The 16720-nt window shown below is 44.7% G+C and overlaps 1 protein-coding gene across 2 annotated transcripts in view; it reads right to left on the bottom strand.

The window, feature by feature from the left end:
• UBQLN4 (ubiquilin 4) overlaps positions 1-16588 on the bottom strand; it is a 24607-nt gene extending 8019 nt beyond the window's left edge. Inside the window, exons 1-6 of one of the 2 annotated variants that reach the window (XM_073567126.1) lie at positions 16511-16588; positions 1872-2023; positions 1592-1803; positions 1249-1511; positions 1014-1172; positions 628-853 (exon numbers count right to left, since the gene is read on the bottom strand). In XM_073567126.1, coding sequence (XP_073423227.1) covers positions 628-853; positions 1014-1172; positions 1249-1511; positions 1592-1803; positions 1872-2023; positions 16511-16573 — 1075 coding nt within the window. In that variant the 5' untranslated portion in view covers positions 16574-16588. The other variant, XM_073567124.1, reaches the window with a different exon arrangement.
• Between the last annotated feature and the right edge of the window lie 132 nt (positions 16589-16720).

Here is a 16720-nt window from a genome sequence, read left to right as displayed (position 1 = left end):
ACAGCACAGACACAGCACAGACACAGCACAGACACAGCACAGACACAGCACAGACACAGCACAGACACAGCACAGACACAGCACAGACACAGCACAGACACAGCACAGACACAGCACAGACACAGCACAGACACAGCACAGACACAGCACAGACACAGCACAGACACAGCACAGACACAGCACAGACACAGCACAGACACTTTTCAGCCGCCAGAACAGAGTTTAGGGTTAAATTTCCAGCTGAGTGAAGTCTTTCGGGCATGCGCAGTGAGAAGTGCGGATCCTGCCGCCCGAAAAAAACGTTGCATGGTCCGTTCGGGCATGTCAGCGGACGTCAAAATTTTGGCGGAACCGCAAAAAAACGGATCCAACGGATGGCCATCCGTCAAGATCCGCCGGTAATGCAACGCAATGGGAAAAAAACGGATCCGCCAAGAAAAATGGCGGATCAGTTTTTTTTTTGCAAAACGGCGGATTTTGACTGATGGACACAAAGGAATGTGTGAAACAGGCCTAATGCAACCGGCTCCATACCCCATGTCGTGTCCACGTCAGGAAGAGGTTAGCTTTAAGCCATCTATAGATCATCACACATGGAGAGAAACCGAATGTCTTCAGAGCTCATACCTGTCCCCAGGCTGGCAGCGTTGATACCAAATGGGTTGGATACAGTTGGAGCGCTCTGGCTGGTGGTGGACCCGCCGCTGGTGCCACCGCCCTCACTGGTGGGGGGCTGACTCTGCGGGGACGACGGATTCCAGGGGTTGGGAAGAGGCTCGCGGTTCTCTGTGCGTAACGGCTGCGAGGCGGAACCATCCGAGCCCCCCGCCGACGAAAAGGGGTTACTACCAAACTGGGGGAAAGAAGAGAAACAAACGCCATAAGCAAATATCATACAGACGTCCTCCAGCAAATATACTGGGTAGAAAGTTTCATGGGAAATGATTGCATCCCATGTTGGAAATTACTGGATGCCCTCTGCTGGCAAGCTGGTGAAGTGCACCCTGCCTTACCTGCTCCCGGGCCGCACTGAACATAGGTTCCTGGATATCGGTGTACATACGCCGTAACGCATTGTACCCTCCAGGGATGCTTTCCAGGTTACTGAGGGCCCGGTCCTGGTTCCTCATCATTTCCTGCATCATGGCGGGGTTGCGGGCCAGCTCCATGGTCTGAAATAAAGGAAGCAATCAATGGAGGCACATGAACAAACATCTAAGACTCAAGATGGTGCACAGGGACATCTACCTGTCTCATTAGCTCTGGGTTATTCAGCATGTGGCTTATTTCAGGGTTCCTTTCCATCAGCTGCTGCATCTGTGGATTGGCCATGATCATTTGTCTCATGAGGTCGGGGTTAGACATCATGTTCTGCACCAGTGGGTTCTCCATGATCTGGGATAACATCTCTGGGTTGGACATAAGCTGGCGCTGCATCTGTTGCTGAAGCTCCATGAAGTTGGCAGAGCCCATGCCCAGGTTGCCCAAGCCTGACAGGCCCCCAAACCCAGCTGTGGACAGAACATACACATGTAATACGCCTGAGGCAGGATAATCCCCTGCAAGTCAACTATGGATGGTTTACACTTACAAAGGATGCTGGGAGAAGAAGCCCCATCAGGCGGGCTGGTGCCGGACCCCCTGGCGGTACCACCAGAGCTGTCAGGGGAGGCGGCGGCAGAGGAATTTGACTGAGAAGAAGGGACAGCAGTGGGTACGGTGGGTGAAGAGGATGCGGTAGAGGCAGCAACAGCGGCAGCGGTGGCAGCAGCAGAAGGGGACAAAGCGGACGGATCCTGCGACCTGAAGCCATAAAAGTGCATTAGCATTTTAGAGGTTTAGATTCCCCCTGTCCTGAGAACGTCACTCACTTCTGTGCAGTCTTGATGACTAGATGTACGGTGAGGCCATCTTTGATGCCGTGTTGGTTCAGCGTGTCACCATCTTTCAGGATCTTCCCGGCAAAGATCAGTACCAGCTGATCCTTCTTGGCTTTAAACCGCCGGGAAATCTCCTCTTTGAACTGCGGAGGGGGGGGGGGGAATAAAAAAATCGGTTGGGTGGGGGCAACAGCTTAAAACACGAACACTACAGACCTCATTCTTAAGTCGGGGACACAGACCACTACTGATACTAAAAATGAAGGAGACGTTCCTGCTGTGCTCCTTTCATTCACAGAATTGGTCAGGATTGCAGTGTGTCTCTTGCCTCCTACATAGTGATGGCGGGGGGCGCTAAACACCAATCTCCCCATACACACAGAAATAAGGGGGCATTCCTCATCCTCATAGAAGATATTGTCGGATAGTACTTGTAAAAACAAGCACTTCTCATTTTCTACTTACTAAAATTTGCAGCCATTCTTGAGATAATAACACCTTTGCTATACAGCTTGCTGCCTAGGACACCACTGCTGTCCATATTGTAAGCACTGTGATGAAGCTGGCCAGGATTAGGAGATAATAGTGTGCTCCATGTTCAAAACAGAGCTGACAGGCTCAATAGCTAAAAGCTTGTAAGCACTGAACATGTTCTACTGTCTAGCAGCGGTGGTCGGTCTCCGGGGCAACGAGCTTTAAACAAAAGTGTTAATATCGCAATAACGGCTGAAAATTATAACAAGCAGTAAATTTAAAAACTGCTTGTATTTACAAGTTCTTTCTGACGATATTAATTTATGAAGATGGGAAAACCACTTTAAAGAAATGAATCCATTAACAGTGAGAGCTGCAGCTAGAATTGTGTACAGAGCACGCTCAGTTCACACTGTACTATCAGCACTGTCCCTACCCACAGACCCCAAAACATTATAGGAACTTGGGACAGGTGCATTGCAGGCTGCAGCTCTGGGTGTGACTAGTGTCAGGCAGCACGCCATGGATATGTAACCTGTGAGAAGTTTGGAGATCTCTTTTCACTGTCAAGGGGCTAATAAATCCTACATTCCCAGGGCCCTAGCTCTGGAAACACTGCAACCAGGCGCATCAGCTGCGATTACAACACTGTCTCAGCTGTGTCAGAGGACGACAGGCAAACTCCACAGAGACTGGCGCTGTCAGCTTGGCACAGAGGAGCTCCGACTACAGAGACGCCATTATACATACTGGGATGACGGCGCACAGGATGACAAAACTGCAGCCCTCGTGCTCTGCTAAGAGTGGGGATGTCGGCCCCTACAGCAGCGCAGGACAGTGTCGGAAGTAATGGCTATCCTGCTGCTGTCAGTGAGAGTGGGGATGCCGGTCCCTACAGCAGCTCAGGACAGTGTCGGAAGTAATGGCTATCCTGCTGCTGTCAGCGAGAGTGGGGATGCCGGCCCCTACAGCAGCGCAGGACAGTGTCGGTAGTAATGGCTATCCTGCTGCTGTCAGTGAGAGTGGGGATGCCGGTCCCTACAGCAGCTCAGGACAGTGTCGGAAGTAATGGCTATCCTGCTGCTGTCAGTGAGAGTGGGGATGCCGGTCCCTACAGCAGCGCAGGACAGTGTCGGAAGAAATGGCTATCCTGCTGCTGTCAGTGAGAGTGGGGATGCCGGTCACTACAGCAGCGCAGGACAGTGTCGGAAGAAATGGCTATCCTGCTGCTGTCAGTGAGAGTGGGGATGCCGGCCCCTACAGCAGCTCAGGACAGTGTCGGAAGTAATGGCTATCCTGCTGCTGTCAGTGAGAGTGGGGATGCCGGTCCCTACAGCAGCGCAGGACAGTGTCGGAAGAAATGGCTATCCTGCTGCTGTCAGTGAGAGTGGGGATGCCGGCCCCTACAGCAGCGCAGGACAGTGTCGGAAGAAATGGCTATCCTGCTGCTGTCAGTGACAGTGGGGATGCCGGACCCTACAGCAGCTCAGAACAGTATCGGAAGTAATGGCTTTTCTGCTGCCATCAGTGAGAATGGGGATGCCGACCCCTCCAGAAGAGCTGGACAGTATCGGAAGTAATGGCTATTTTGCTGTGGTCAGCGAATGGGAGCTAGCATATCTACATCTGGAGTCCAATCACCTGTAGCCAATACTCTGAGCAGCTGAGGGTTCGCTACAGTCCTCTCCATGCTGACACAATGAAAGAAACCATCTAGGAATACGCAGTTCTGCGCTGCCAAATGAAGGATTGACAACTGTGGCAAACTCTCAGCTGAGAAGTGCAGGGCAGGAGCTCTCTGGATGTAAATACAATAGGTCAAATCACAGACCACAAACATATCTAGAAAATGGTGCAGGACTAACGCAAAAAACTTCGTATTGCAAGGATTAAGCCACATTACAGCAGCCAGGACAAGATGGGAACAAGGGGGGCGGCAGTGTTTGGTAATCAGACAGTTACACAATGGTGACACAGATCAGTGGGGAAGGCACAACAAGCAGCAGGGGATCAAACATATCCCAAGTAGCAGAGAATGCCAAATGTTACAACACCATCACCACTGCAATATATGGTCTGCATACACTGAGGAGACCTCACAAACATTACTTATGTATTATACTCCAGCGCTGCACTCACTGTGTACATTACAATACTGATCCTGAATCACATCTTGTATTATACTCCAGAGCTGCACTCACTATTCTACTGGTGCACTCACTGTGTGCACACATTACATTACTGATCCTGAGGTACATCCTTTATTATACACCAGAGCTGCACTCACTATTCTGCTGGTGCAGTCACTCTGTACATACATTACTGATCCTGAGATACATCCTATATTGTACTCCAGAGCTGCACTCACTATTCTCATGGTGCAGTCACTGTGTACATACATTACTGATCCTGTACAAATCCTGAGTTACATCCTGTATTACACCCCAGAGCTACAATCACTATTCTGCGGGTGGAGTCACTGTGTACATACATTACTGATCCTGTACTTATCCTGAGTTACATCCTGTATCATAACCCAGAGCTGCACTCACAATTCTGATGGTGCAGTCACTGTGTACATACATTACTAATCCTGAGTTACATCCTGTATTATACTCCAGAGCTGCACTCACTATTCTACTGGTGCAGTCACTGTGTACATACATTACTAATCCTGAGTTACATCCTGTATTATACTCCAGAGCTGCACTCACTATTCTGCTGGTGCAGACACTGTGTACATACATTACATTACTGATCATGAGTTATATCCTGTATTATACTCCAGAGCTGCACTCACTAGTCTGCTGGTGCAGTCACTGTGTACATACATTACTAATCCTGAGTTACATCCTGTATTATACTCCAGAGCTGCACTCACTATTCTGCTGGTGCAGTCACTCTGTACATACATTACATCCTGTACTAATCCTGAGTTACATACTGTATTATACCCCAGAGCTGCACTCACTATTCTGCTGGTGCAATCACTGTGTACATACATTACATTACTGATCCTGTACTGATCCTGAGTTACATCCTGTATTATACCCCAGAGCTGCACTCACTATTCTGCTGGTGGAGTCACTGTGTACATACATTACTGATCCTGTACTGATCCTGAGTTATATCCTGCATTATACTCCAGAGATACACTCACTATTCTGCTGGTGCAGTCACTGTGTACATACATTACATATCCTGTACTGATCATGAGTTATATCCTTTATTATACTCCAGAGCTGCACTCACTAGTCTGCTGGTGCAATCACTGTGTACATACATTACTAATCCTGAGTTACATCCTGTATTATACTCCAGAGCTGCACTCATTCTGCTGGTGCAGTCACTCTGTACATACATTACTGATCCTGAGTTACATCCTGTATTATACCCCAGAGCTGCACTCACTAATCTGCTGGTGCAGTCACTGTGTACATACATTACATTACTAATCCTGAGTTACATCCTGTATTATACCCCAGAGCTGCGCTCACTATTCTGCTGGTGCAGTCACTGTGTACATACATTACTGATCCTGAGTTATATCCTGTATTATACCCCAGAGCTGCGCTCACTATTCTGCTGGTGCAGTCTCTGTGTACATACATAACTGATCCTGTACTGATCCTGAGTTACATCCTGTATTATACTCCATAGCTGCACTCACTATTCTGCTGGTGCAGTCACTGTGTACATACATTACATTACTGATCCTAATTATGCAAATTGTCTCTTCAGAGAGGAAGAGGACTAGAACTCTAGTGCCACCTATTGGAGTAGCAATCCTAAAAGTCAATGTTGACCCTTTAACGAGACTAGTTACATGACTTAGGATAAAAGCCAAGACAGAATCTCCATTTGCAGACACTGTGTTTTGGGGTACTGCCCCTCATCAGTGCAAAGTGGGAGATCTGGTTTGGCTGTGATCACTGATCACTGTGATTACTGATCCTGTACTGATCCTGAGTTACATCCTGTATTATACTCCAGAGCTGCACTCACTATTCTGCTGGTGCAGTCACTGTGTACATACTGTACATTACTGATCCTGTACTGATCCTGAGTTACATCCTGTATTATACTCCAGAGCTACACTCACTATTCTGCTGGTGCAGTCACTGTGTACATACATTACTGATCCTGAGTTACATCCTGTATTATACCCCAGAGCTGCACTCACTATGTACATACATTACTGATCCCGAGTTACATCCTGTATTATACCCCAGAGCTGCACTCACTATTCTGCTGGTGCAATCACTGTGTACATACATTACTGATCCTGTACTGATCCTGAGTTACATCCTGTATTATACTCCAGAGCTACACTCACTATTCTGCTGGTGCAGTCACTGTGTACATACATTACTGATCCTGTACTAATCCTGAGTTATGTCCAGTATTATACTCCAGAGCTGCACTCACTATTCTGCTGGTGCAGTCACTGTGTACATACATTACTGATCCTGAGTTACATCCTGTATTATACTCCAGAGCTGCACTCACTATTCTGCTGGTGCAGTCACTGTGTACATACATTACATTACTGATCAGGAGGTACATCCTGTATTATACTCCAGAGCTGCACTCACTATTCTGCTGGTGCAGTCACTGTGTACATACATTACATTACTGATCCTGTATTGATCCAGAGTTACATCCTGTATTATACCCCAGAGTTGCACTCACTATTCTGCTGGTGCAGTCACTGTGTACATACATTACATTACTGATCCTGTATTGATCCTGAGTTACATCCTGTATTATACCCCAGAGCTGCACTCACTATTCTGCTGGTGCAATCACTGTGTACATACATTACATTACTGATCCTGTATTGATCCAGAGTTACATCCTGTATTATACCCCAGAGCTGCACTCACTATTCTGCTGGTACAGTCACTGTGTACATACATTACATTACTGATCCTGTACTGATCCTGAGTTACATCCTGTATTATACCCCAGAGCTGCACTCACTATTCTGCTGGTGCAGTCACTGTGTACATACATTACATTACTGATCCTGAGTTACATCCTGTATTATACCCCAGAGCTGCACTCACTATTCTGCTGGTGCAGTCACTGTGTACATACATTACTGATCCTGTACTGATCCTGAGTTACATCCTGTATTATACCCCAGAGCTGCACTCACTATTCTGCTGGTGCAGTCACTGTGTACATACATTACATTACTGATACTGTACTGATCCTGAGTTACATCCTGTATTATACCCCAGAGCTGCACTCACTATTCTGCTGGTGCAGTCACTGTGTGCACACATTACATTACTGATCCTGAGTTACATCCTGTATTATACCCCAGAGCTGCACTCACTATTCTGCTGGTGCAGTCACTGTGTACACACATTACTGATAATGTACTGATCCTGAGTTACATCCTGTATTATACCCCAGAGCTGCACTCACTATTCTGCTGGTGCAGTCACTGTGTGCACACATTACATTACTGATCCTGAGTTACATCCTGCATTATACTCCAGATCTGCACTCACTATTCTGCTGGTGCAGTCACTGTGTACATACATTACATTACTGATCCTGAGTTACATTCTATATTATACTCCATAGCTGCACTCACTATTCTGCTGGTGCAGTCACTGTGTACATACATTACTGATCCTGTACTGATCCTGAGTTACATCCTGTATTATACCCCAGAGCTGCACTCACTATTCTGCTGGTGCAGTCACTGTGTACATACATTACTGATCCTGTATTGATCCAGAGTTACATCCTGTATTATACCCCAGAGTTGCACTCACTATTCTGCTGGTGCAGTCACTGTGTGCACACATTACATTACTGATCCTGAGTTACATCCTGTATTATACCCCAGAGCTGCACTCACTATTCTGCTGGTGCAGTCACTGTGTACACACATTACTGATCCTGTACTGATCCTGAGTTACATCCTGTATTATACCCCAGAGCTGCACTCACTATTCTGCTGGTGCAGTCACTGTGTGCACACATTACTGATCCTGAGTTACATCCTGTATTATACCCCAGAGCTGCACTCACTATTCTGCTGGTGCAGTCACTGTGTACACACATTACTGATGCTGTACTGATCCTGAGTTACATCCTGTATTATACCCCAGAGCTGCACTCACTATTCTGCTGGTGCAGTCACTGTGTACATACATTACATTACTGATCCTGAGTTACATTCTATATTATACTCCATAGCTGCACTCACTATTCTGCTGGTGCAGTCACTGTGTACATACATTACTGATCCTGTACTGATCCTGAGTTACATCCTGTATTATACCCCAGAGCTGCACTCACTATTCTGCTGGTGCAGTCACTGTGTACATACATTACATTACTGATACTGTACTGATCCTGAGTTACATCTTGTATTATACCCCAGAGCTGCACTCACTATTCTGCTGGTGCAGTCACTGTGTACATACATTACTGATCCTGAGTTACATCCCGTATTATACCCCAGAGCTGCACTCACTATTCTGCTGGTGCAGTCACTGTGTACATACATTACTGATCCTGTACTGATCCTGAGTTACATCCTGTATTATACCCCAGAGCTGCACTCACTGTGTACATACATTACTGATCCTGAGTAACATCCTGTATTATACCCCAGAGCTGCACTCACTATTCTGCTGATGCAATCACTGTGTACATACAGTCATATGTAAAAGTTTGGGCACCCCTATTAATGTTAACCTTTTTTCTTTATAACAATTTTGGTTTTTGCAACAGCTATTTCAGTTTCATATATCTAATAACTGATGGACTTAGTTATATTTCTGGATTCAAATGAGGTTTATTGTACTAACAGAAAATGTGCAATCTGCATTTAAACAAAATTTTACCAGTGCAAAAGTATGGGCACCTCAACATAAAAGTGACATTAATATTTCGTAGATCCTCCTTTTGCAAAAATAACAGCCTCTAGTCGCTTCCTGTAGCTATTAATGAGTTCCTGGATCCTGGATGAAGGTATTTGTGACCATTCCTGTTTACAAAACAATTCCAGTTCAGTTAAGTTTGATGGTCGCCGAGCATGGACAGCCCGCTTCAAATCATCCCACAGATGTTCAATGATATTCAGGTCTGGGGACTGGGATGGCCATTCCAGAACATTGTAATTGTTCCTCTGCATGAATGCCTGAGTAGATTTGGAGCGGTGTTTTGGATCATTGTCTTGCTGAAATATCCATCCCCTGCGTAACTTCAACTTCGTCACTGATTCTTGCACATTATTGTCAAGAATCTGCTGATACTGAGTTGAATCCATGCGACCCTCAACTTTAACAAGATTCCTGGTGCCGGCATTGGCCACACAGCCCCAAAGCATGATGGAACCTCCACCAAATTTTACTGTGGGTAGCAAGTGTTTTTCTTGGAATGCTGTGTTTTTTAGCCTCCATGCATAACGCTTTTTTGTATGACCAAACAACTCAATCTTTGTTTTATCAGTCCTCAGGACCTTCTTCCAAAATGTAACTGGCTTGTCCAAATGTGCTTTTGAAGACCTCAGGCGACTCTGTTTGTGGTGTGCTTGCAGAAACGGCTTCTTTCGCATCACTCTCCCATACAGCTTCTCCTTGTGCAAAGTGCGCTGTATTGTTGACCGATGCACAGTGACACCATCTGCAGCAAGATGATGCTGCAGGTCTTTGGAGGTGGTCTGTGGATTGTGCTTGACTGTTCTCACCATTCTTCTTCTCTGCCTTTCTGATATTTTTCTTGGCCTGCCACTTTTGGACTTAACAAGAACTGTACCTGTGTTCTTCCATTTCCTTACTATGTTCCTCACAGTGGAAACTGACTGGTTAAATCTCTGAGACAACTTTTTGTATCCTTCCCCTGAAAAGCTATGTTGAATAATCTTTGTTTTCAGATCATTTGAGAGTTATTTTGAGGAGCCCATGATGCCACTCTTCATAGGAGAATCAAATAGGAGAACTACTTGCAAGTGGCCACCTTAAATACCTTTTCTCATGATTTGATACACCTGGCTATGAAGTTCAAAGCTCAATGAGGTTACAAAACCAATTTAGTGCTTCAGGAAGTCAGTAAAAAGTAGTTAGGAGTGTTCAAATCAAGAAAATGATAAGGGTGCCCATACTTTTGCATCGGTCAAATTTTGTTTAAATGCAGATTGCACATTTTCTGGTAGTGCAATAAACCTCATTTGAATCCAGAAATATAACTGAGTCCATAAGTTATTAGATATATGAAACTGAAAAAGCTGTTGCAAAAAACAAAATTGTTATAAAGAAAAAAGGTTAACATTAATAGGGGTGCCCAAACTTTACCATATGACTGTACATTACATTACTGATCCTGAGTTACATCCTGTATTATACTCCAGAGCTGCACTCACTATTCTGCTGGTGCAGTCACTGTGTACATACATTACTGATCCTGTACTAATCCTGAGTTATATCCAGTATTATACTCCAGAGCTGCACTCACTATTCTGCTGGTGCAGTCACTGTGTACATACATTACATTACTGATCCTGAGTTACATCCTGTATTATACTCCAGATCTGCACTCACTATTCTGCTGGTGCAGTCACTGTGTACATACATTACTGATACTGTACTGATCCTGAGTTATATCTTGTATTATACCCCAGAGGTGCACTCACTATTCTGCTGGTGCAGTCACTGTGTACATACATTACTGATCCTGAGTTACATCCTGTATTATACCCCAGAGCTGCACTCACTATTCTGCTGGTGTAGTCACTGTGTACATACATTACATTACTGATCATGAGTTACATCCTGTATTATACTCCAGAGCTGCACTCACTATTCTGCTGGTGCAGTCACTGTGTACATACATTACATTACTGATCCTGTACTGATCCTGAGTTACATCCTGTACTATACCCCAGAGCTACACTCACTATTCTGCTGGTGCAATCACTGTGTACATACATTACATTACTGATCCTGCGTTACATCCTGTATTATTCTCCAGAGCTGCACTCACTATTCTGCCGGTGCAGTCACTGTGTACATACATTACATACAAAAGGTAAGGGAGAAAACAAGGGGAACTGCTACCTTGGATCTAATCCTTATAAACAGGGAGGAAATGGTTGAGGAGGTAAAAGTGGCTGGGACCCTAGGAGGTAGCGACCATGCTATTTTAGAATTTTGGATAACTAGAGGCGGAAGACCTGTGAAGACTCAGACGTCAAGGTTAGATTTCAGAAAGGCAGATTTTAAGGGATTCAGAAAGAGAATTGGAGGGATCCAATGGCTGGATATCCTTAAAGACAAAAATGTCCAGGAAGGATGGGAAATCTTGAAAAATGAAATTCTCAAAGCACAGTTGTTAACAATTCCGAAAAGAGGGAAGAATAGGAAGCATTTAAAGAAACCAGGATGGATGAACACAGAACTTAAGCACATGCTAAAAAGGAAGAAAGAAATGTTTATAAAATGGAAAGAGGGAGGCATATCTAAAGAAGAATATAATGCTGTCTGCAGAACCTGCAGGGCACAAATCAGATTATCTAAAGCTGAAAATGAATTGAGGCTTGCAAGAGATGTCAAAAGCAATTATAAAGGATTTTGGGGATATGTCAAAAGTAAAAGAAAAGTCAAAGATGCTATAGGGTTTTTACAGGATGAAAATGATGAAATGGTAAGACAGGATGTTGAGAAGGCTGAACTTTTAAATTCCTATTTTGCATCTGTTTTCTCTCAGAAAGGAAATGTAACATCAACTGTTATTCACTGTCCTATTAAGGGAATAGAAGAATCCAGGATATCTATAAACAGAAAGATAGTGAGGAAACACTTAGCTAACCTAAATGAATTCAAGTCTCCAGGTCCAGATGAATTACACCCCAGAGTACTGAAGGAGATAGCAGAAGAAATTTTTGAACCCCTCTCCATAATCTTTGAAAATTCTTGGAGAACAGGAGAAGTGCCAGAAGACTGGAGAAGAGCAAATGTTGTTCCTATCTTCAAAAAGGGGAAGAAGGTGGACCCAGGCAACTATAGGCCGGTGAGTCTGACTTCTATACCAGGAAAGATCTTTGAACAAATTATTAAACATGTATGTCAATACCTGGATAAGAATGAAGTGATTAAACAGAGTCAGCATGGGTTTGTAACTAATAAGTCATGTCAGACTAACTTAATTTCCTTCTATGACGGAATCACTGATTGGGTGGATCAGGGAAATGCTGTAGATATAGTATATCTTGACTTCAGCAAAGCATTTGACAAAGTCTCTCATACAATCCTTATTGAAAAAATGACTAAGTATGGAATGGACAAGGCAACTGTTAGGTGGATTCATAACTGGCTTAGTGATCGGACCCAAAGAGTGGTCGTAAATGGCTGCACATCCAGTTGGAGGAATGTCTCAAGTGGGGTACCACAGGGCTCTGTCCTGGGCCCTGTATTGTTCAACATATTTATCAACGATTTAGATGAAGGAATTGAGGGTAAACTGATTAAATTTGCTGATGACACAAAGCTAGGAGGGATAGCTAATACTAGAGAAGAGAGAGAGAGGATTCAAAAAGATTTAAATAAACTGGAGAAGTGGGCAGCAACTAACAGAATGGTTTGTAACAGGGAGAAATGCAAAGTACTACATCTGGGCAATAAAAATGAAAAAAGCATATACCGAATGGGAGGAATAGGGCTAAGCAACAGCACATGTGAAAAAGACTTGGGTATACTAATAGATCACAGACTGAATACGAGTCAACAGTGTGATGCAGCAGCAAAAAAGGCAAATGCAATTCTAGGATGTATTAACAGAAGCATACAGTCTAGATCACGTGAAGTCATTATTTCCCTCTACTCCTCTTTGGTCAGACCTCATCTGGAATATTGTGTCCAGTTTTGGGCACCACATTTTAAAAAAGACATCAACAAACTGGAGCAAGTTCAGAAAAGAGCGACCAGAATGGTGACCGGTCTGCAAACCCTGTCTTATGAGGAAAGGTTGCAGGATTTGGGAATGTTTAGTTTGCAAAAGAGAAGATTGAGAGGAGACTTAATAGCTGTCTACAAATATCTCAAGGGCTGTCACATTGTAGAAGGATCAACTTTATTCTCATTTGCACAAGGAAAGACTAGAAGCAATGGGATGAAACTGAATGGGAGGAGACACAGATTAGATATTAGAAAAAAACTTTTTGAGAGTTAGAGTGATCAATGAGTGGAACAGGCTGCCACGAGAAGTGGTGAGTTCTCCTTCAATGGAAGTCTTCAAACAGAGGCTGGACAGACATCTGACTGGTATGATTTAGCGAATCCTGCTTTGAGCAGGGGGTTGGACCAGATGGCCCAGGAGGTCCCTTCCAACTCTACGATTCTATGATTCATTACTGATCCTGTACTGATCCTGAGTTACATCCTGTATTATACCCCAGAGCTGCACTCACTATTCTGCTGGTGCAGTCACTGTGTACATACATTACATTACTGATCATGAGGTACATCCTGTATTATACTCCAGAGCTGCACTCACTATTCTGCTGGTGCAATCACTGTGTACATACATTACATTACTGATCCCGAGTTACATCCTGTATTAAACTCCAGAGCTGCACTCACTATTCTGCTGGTGCAATCACTGTGTACATACATTACATTACTGATCCTGTACTAATCCTGAGTTACATCCTGTATTATACCCCAGAGCTGCGCTCACTATTCTGCTGGTGCAGTCACTGTGTACATACATTACATTACTGATCCCGAGTTACATCCTGTATTAAACTCCAGAGCTGCACTCACTATTCTGCTGGTGCAATCACTGTGTACATACATTACATTACTGATCCTGTACTAATCCTGAGTTACATCCTGTATTATACTCCAGAGCTGCACTCACTATTCTGCTGGTGCAATCACTGTGTACATACATTACATTACTGATCCTGTACTAATCCTGAGTTACATCCTGTATTAAACTCCAGAGCTGCACTCACTATTCTGCTGGTGCAATCACTGTGTACATACATTACATTACTGATGCTGTACTAATCCTGAGTTACATCCTGTATTATACCCCAGAGCTGCACTCACTATTCTGCTGGTGTAATCACTGTGTACATACATTACTGATCCTGGGTTACATTCTGTATTATACTCCAGAGCTGCACTCACTATTCTGCTGGTGCAGTCACTGTGTACATACATTACATTACTGATCCTGTATTATACTGCAGAGCTGCACTCACTATTCTGCTGGTGCAGTCACTGTGTACATACATTACGTTACTGATCCTGTACTAATCCTGAGTTATATCCTGTATTATACTCCAGAGCTGCACTCACTATTCTGCTGGTGCAGTCACTGTGTACATACATTACTGATCCTGAGTTACATCCTGTATTATACTCTAGAGCTGCACTCACTATTCTGCTGGTGCAATCACTGTGTACATACATTACATTACTGATCCTGTACTAATCCTGAGTTACATCCTGTATTATACCCCAGAGCTGCACTCACTATTCTGCTGGTGCAGTCACTATGTACATACATTACATTACTGATCCTGGGTTACATTCTGTATTATACCTCAGAGCTGCACTCACTATTCTGCTGGTGCAGTCACTGTGTACATACATTACTGATCCTGGGTTACATTCTGTATTATACCTCAGAGCTGCACTCACTATTCTGCTGGTGCAGTCACTGTGTACATACATTACTGATCCTGGGTTACATTCTGTATTATACCTCAGAGCTCCACTCACTATTCTGCTGGTGCAGTCACTGTGTACATACATTACTGATCCTGTACTGATCCTGAGTTACATCCTGTACTATACCCCAGAGCTGCACTCACTATTCTGCTGGTGCAGTCACTGTGTACATACATTACATTACTGATCCTGAGTTACATCCTGTATTATACTCCAGAGCTGCACTCACTATTCTGCTGGTGCAGTCACTGTGTACATACATTACATTACTGATCCTGAGTTACATCCTGTACTATACCCCAGAGCTGCACTCACTATTCTGCTGGTGCAGTCACTGTGTACATACATTACTGATCCTGAGTTACATCCTGTATTATACTCCAGAGCTGCACTCACTATTCTGCTGGTGCAGTCACTGTGTACATACATTACTGATCCTGAGTTACATCCTGTATTATACTCCAGAGCTGCACTCACTATTCTGCTGGTGCAGTCACTGTGTACATACATTACTGATCCTGTACTGATCCTGAGTTACATCCTGTATTATACTCCAGAGCTGCACTCACTATTCTGCTGGTGCAGTCACTGTGTACATACATTACATTACTGATCCTGTACTGATCCTGAGTTACATCCTGTATTATACCCCAGAGCTGCACTCACTATTCTGCTGGTGCAGTCACAGTGTACATACATTACATTACTGATCCTGAGTTACATCCTGTATTATACCCCAGAGCTGCACTCACTATTCTGCTGGTGCAGTCACTGTGTACATACATTACATTACTGATCCTGTACCGATCCTGAGCTACATCCTGTATTATACCCCAGAGCTGCACTCACTATTCTGCTGGTGCAATCACTGTGTACATACATTACTGATCCTGTACTGATCCTGAGTTACATCCTGTACTATACCCCAGAGCTGCGCTCACTATTCTGCTGGTGCAGTCACTGTGTACATACATTACATTACTGATCCTGAGTTACATCCTGTATTATACCCCAGAGCTGCACTCACTATTCTGCTGGTGCAGTCACTGTGTACATACATTACATTACTGATCCTGAGTTACATCCTGTATTATACCCCAGAGCTGCACTCACTATTCTGCTCGGTCCTCCCCTCCTCCATACACCTAAATCGGGGCAGTACGGCACATGTGACCTGTGCAGTTTGAGCGCCATCTCCCACAATGCAGCCCGCTCACCTCCCGCACACACGCCGTCTCTCCGATCACGATCTCCTCCTTGTCCTTGGGTGTCTTCACTGTGACCCGAATAAAGCCTTTACCCGGCGCCTGTCCGGGGTTACCGGAGGCTGCACCGTCAGCGCCGCTCTCCGCCATCTTGTGTGCACCCGCCCACCCCGAGGAGGAGCAAAAAAAAAAGAGAAGTGTAGCCGGCTACCGCGACACAGACAACTCCGTGCTTTGTTTTAGTTACCAGACTCTCCATCGCCATCTGGCGGTGCGGGGGACCCAGCTCAGACGAATGATGCTGCGTCATTCCCGCGACCAGCTGATTCAAGCTCTCCAATCAAGACTCAGCTCCTTGGAACGTACGAAAGTCTCCAACCAATCAAAGCTATAGTTGAAATGTATAAACGTAAACGAGGCTTGATACGCAGGGCTTGGACCGTTACCAGGGCTACAC

This window comes from Dendrobates tinctorius, unplaced genomic scaffold (genome assembly GCF_039654945.1).
Source record: "Dendrobates tinctorius isolate UK_male_01 unplaced genomic scaffold, ASM3965494v1 ptg000019l, whole genome shotgun sequence".
Lineage (NCBI taxonomy): Eukaryota > Metazoa > Chordata > Amphibia > Anura > Dendrobatidae > Dendrobates > Dendrobates tinctorius.
Note: the sequence above shows the minus strand (reverse complement) of the source record. Positions and strands in the feature narration are given on the sequence as shown.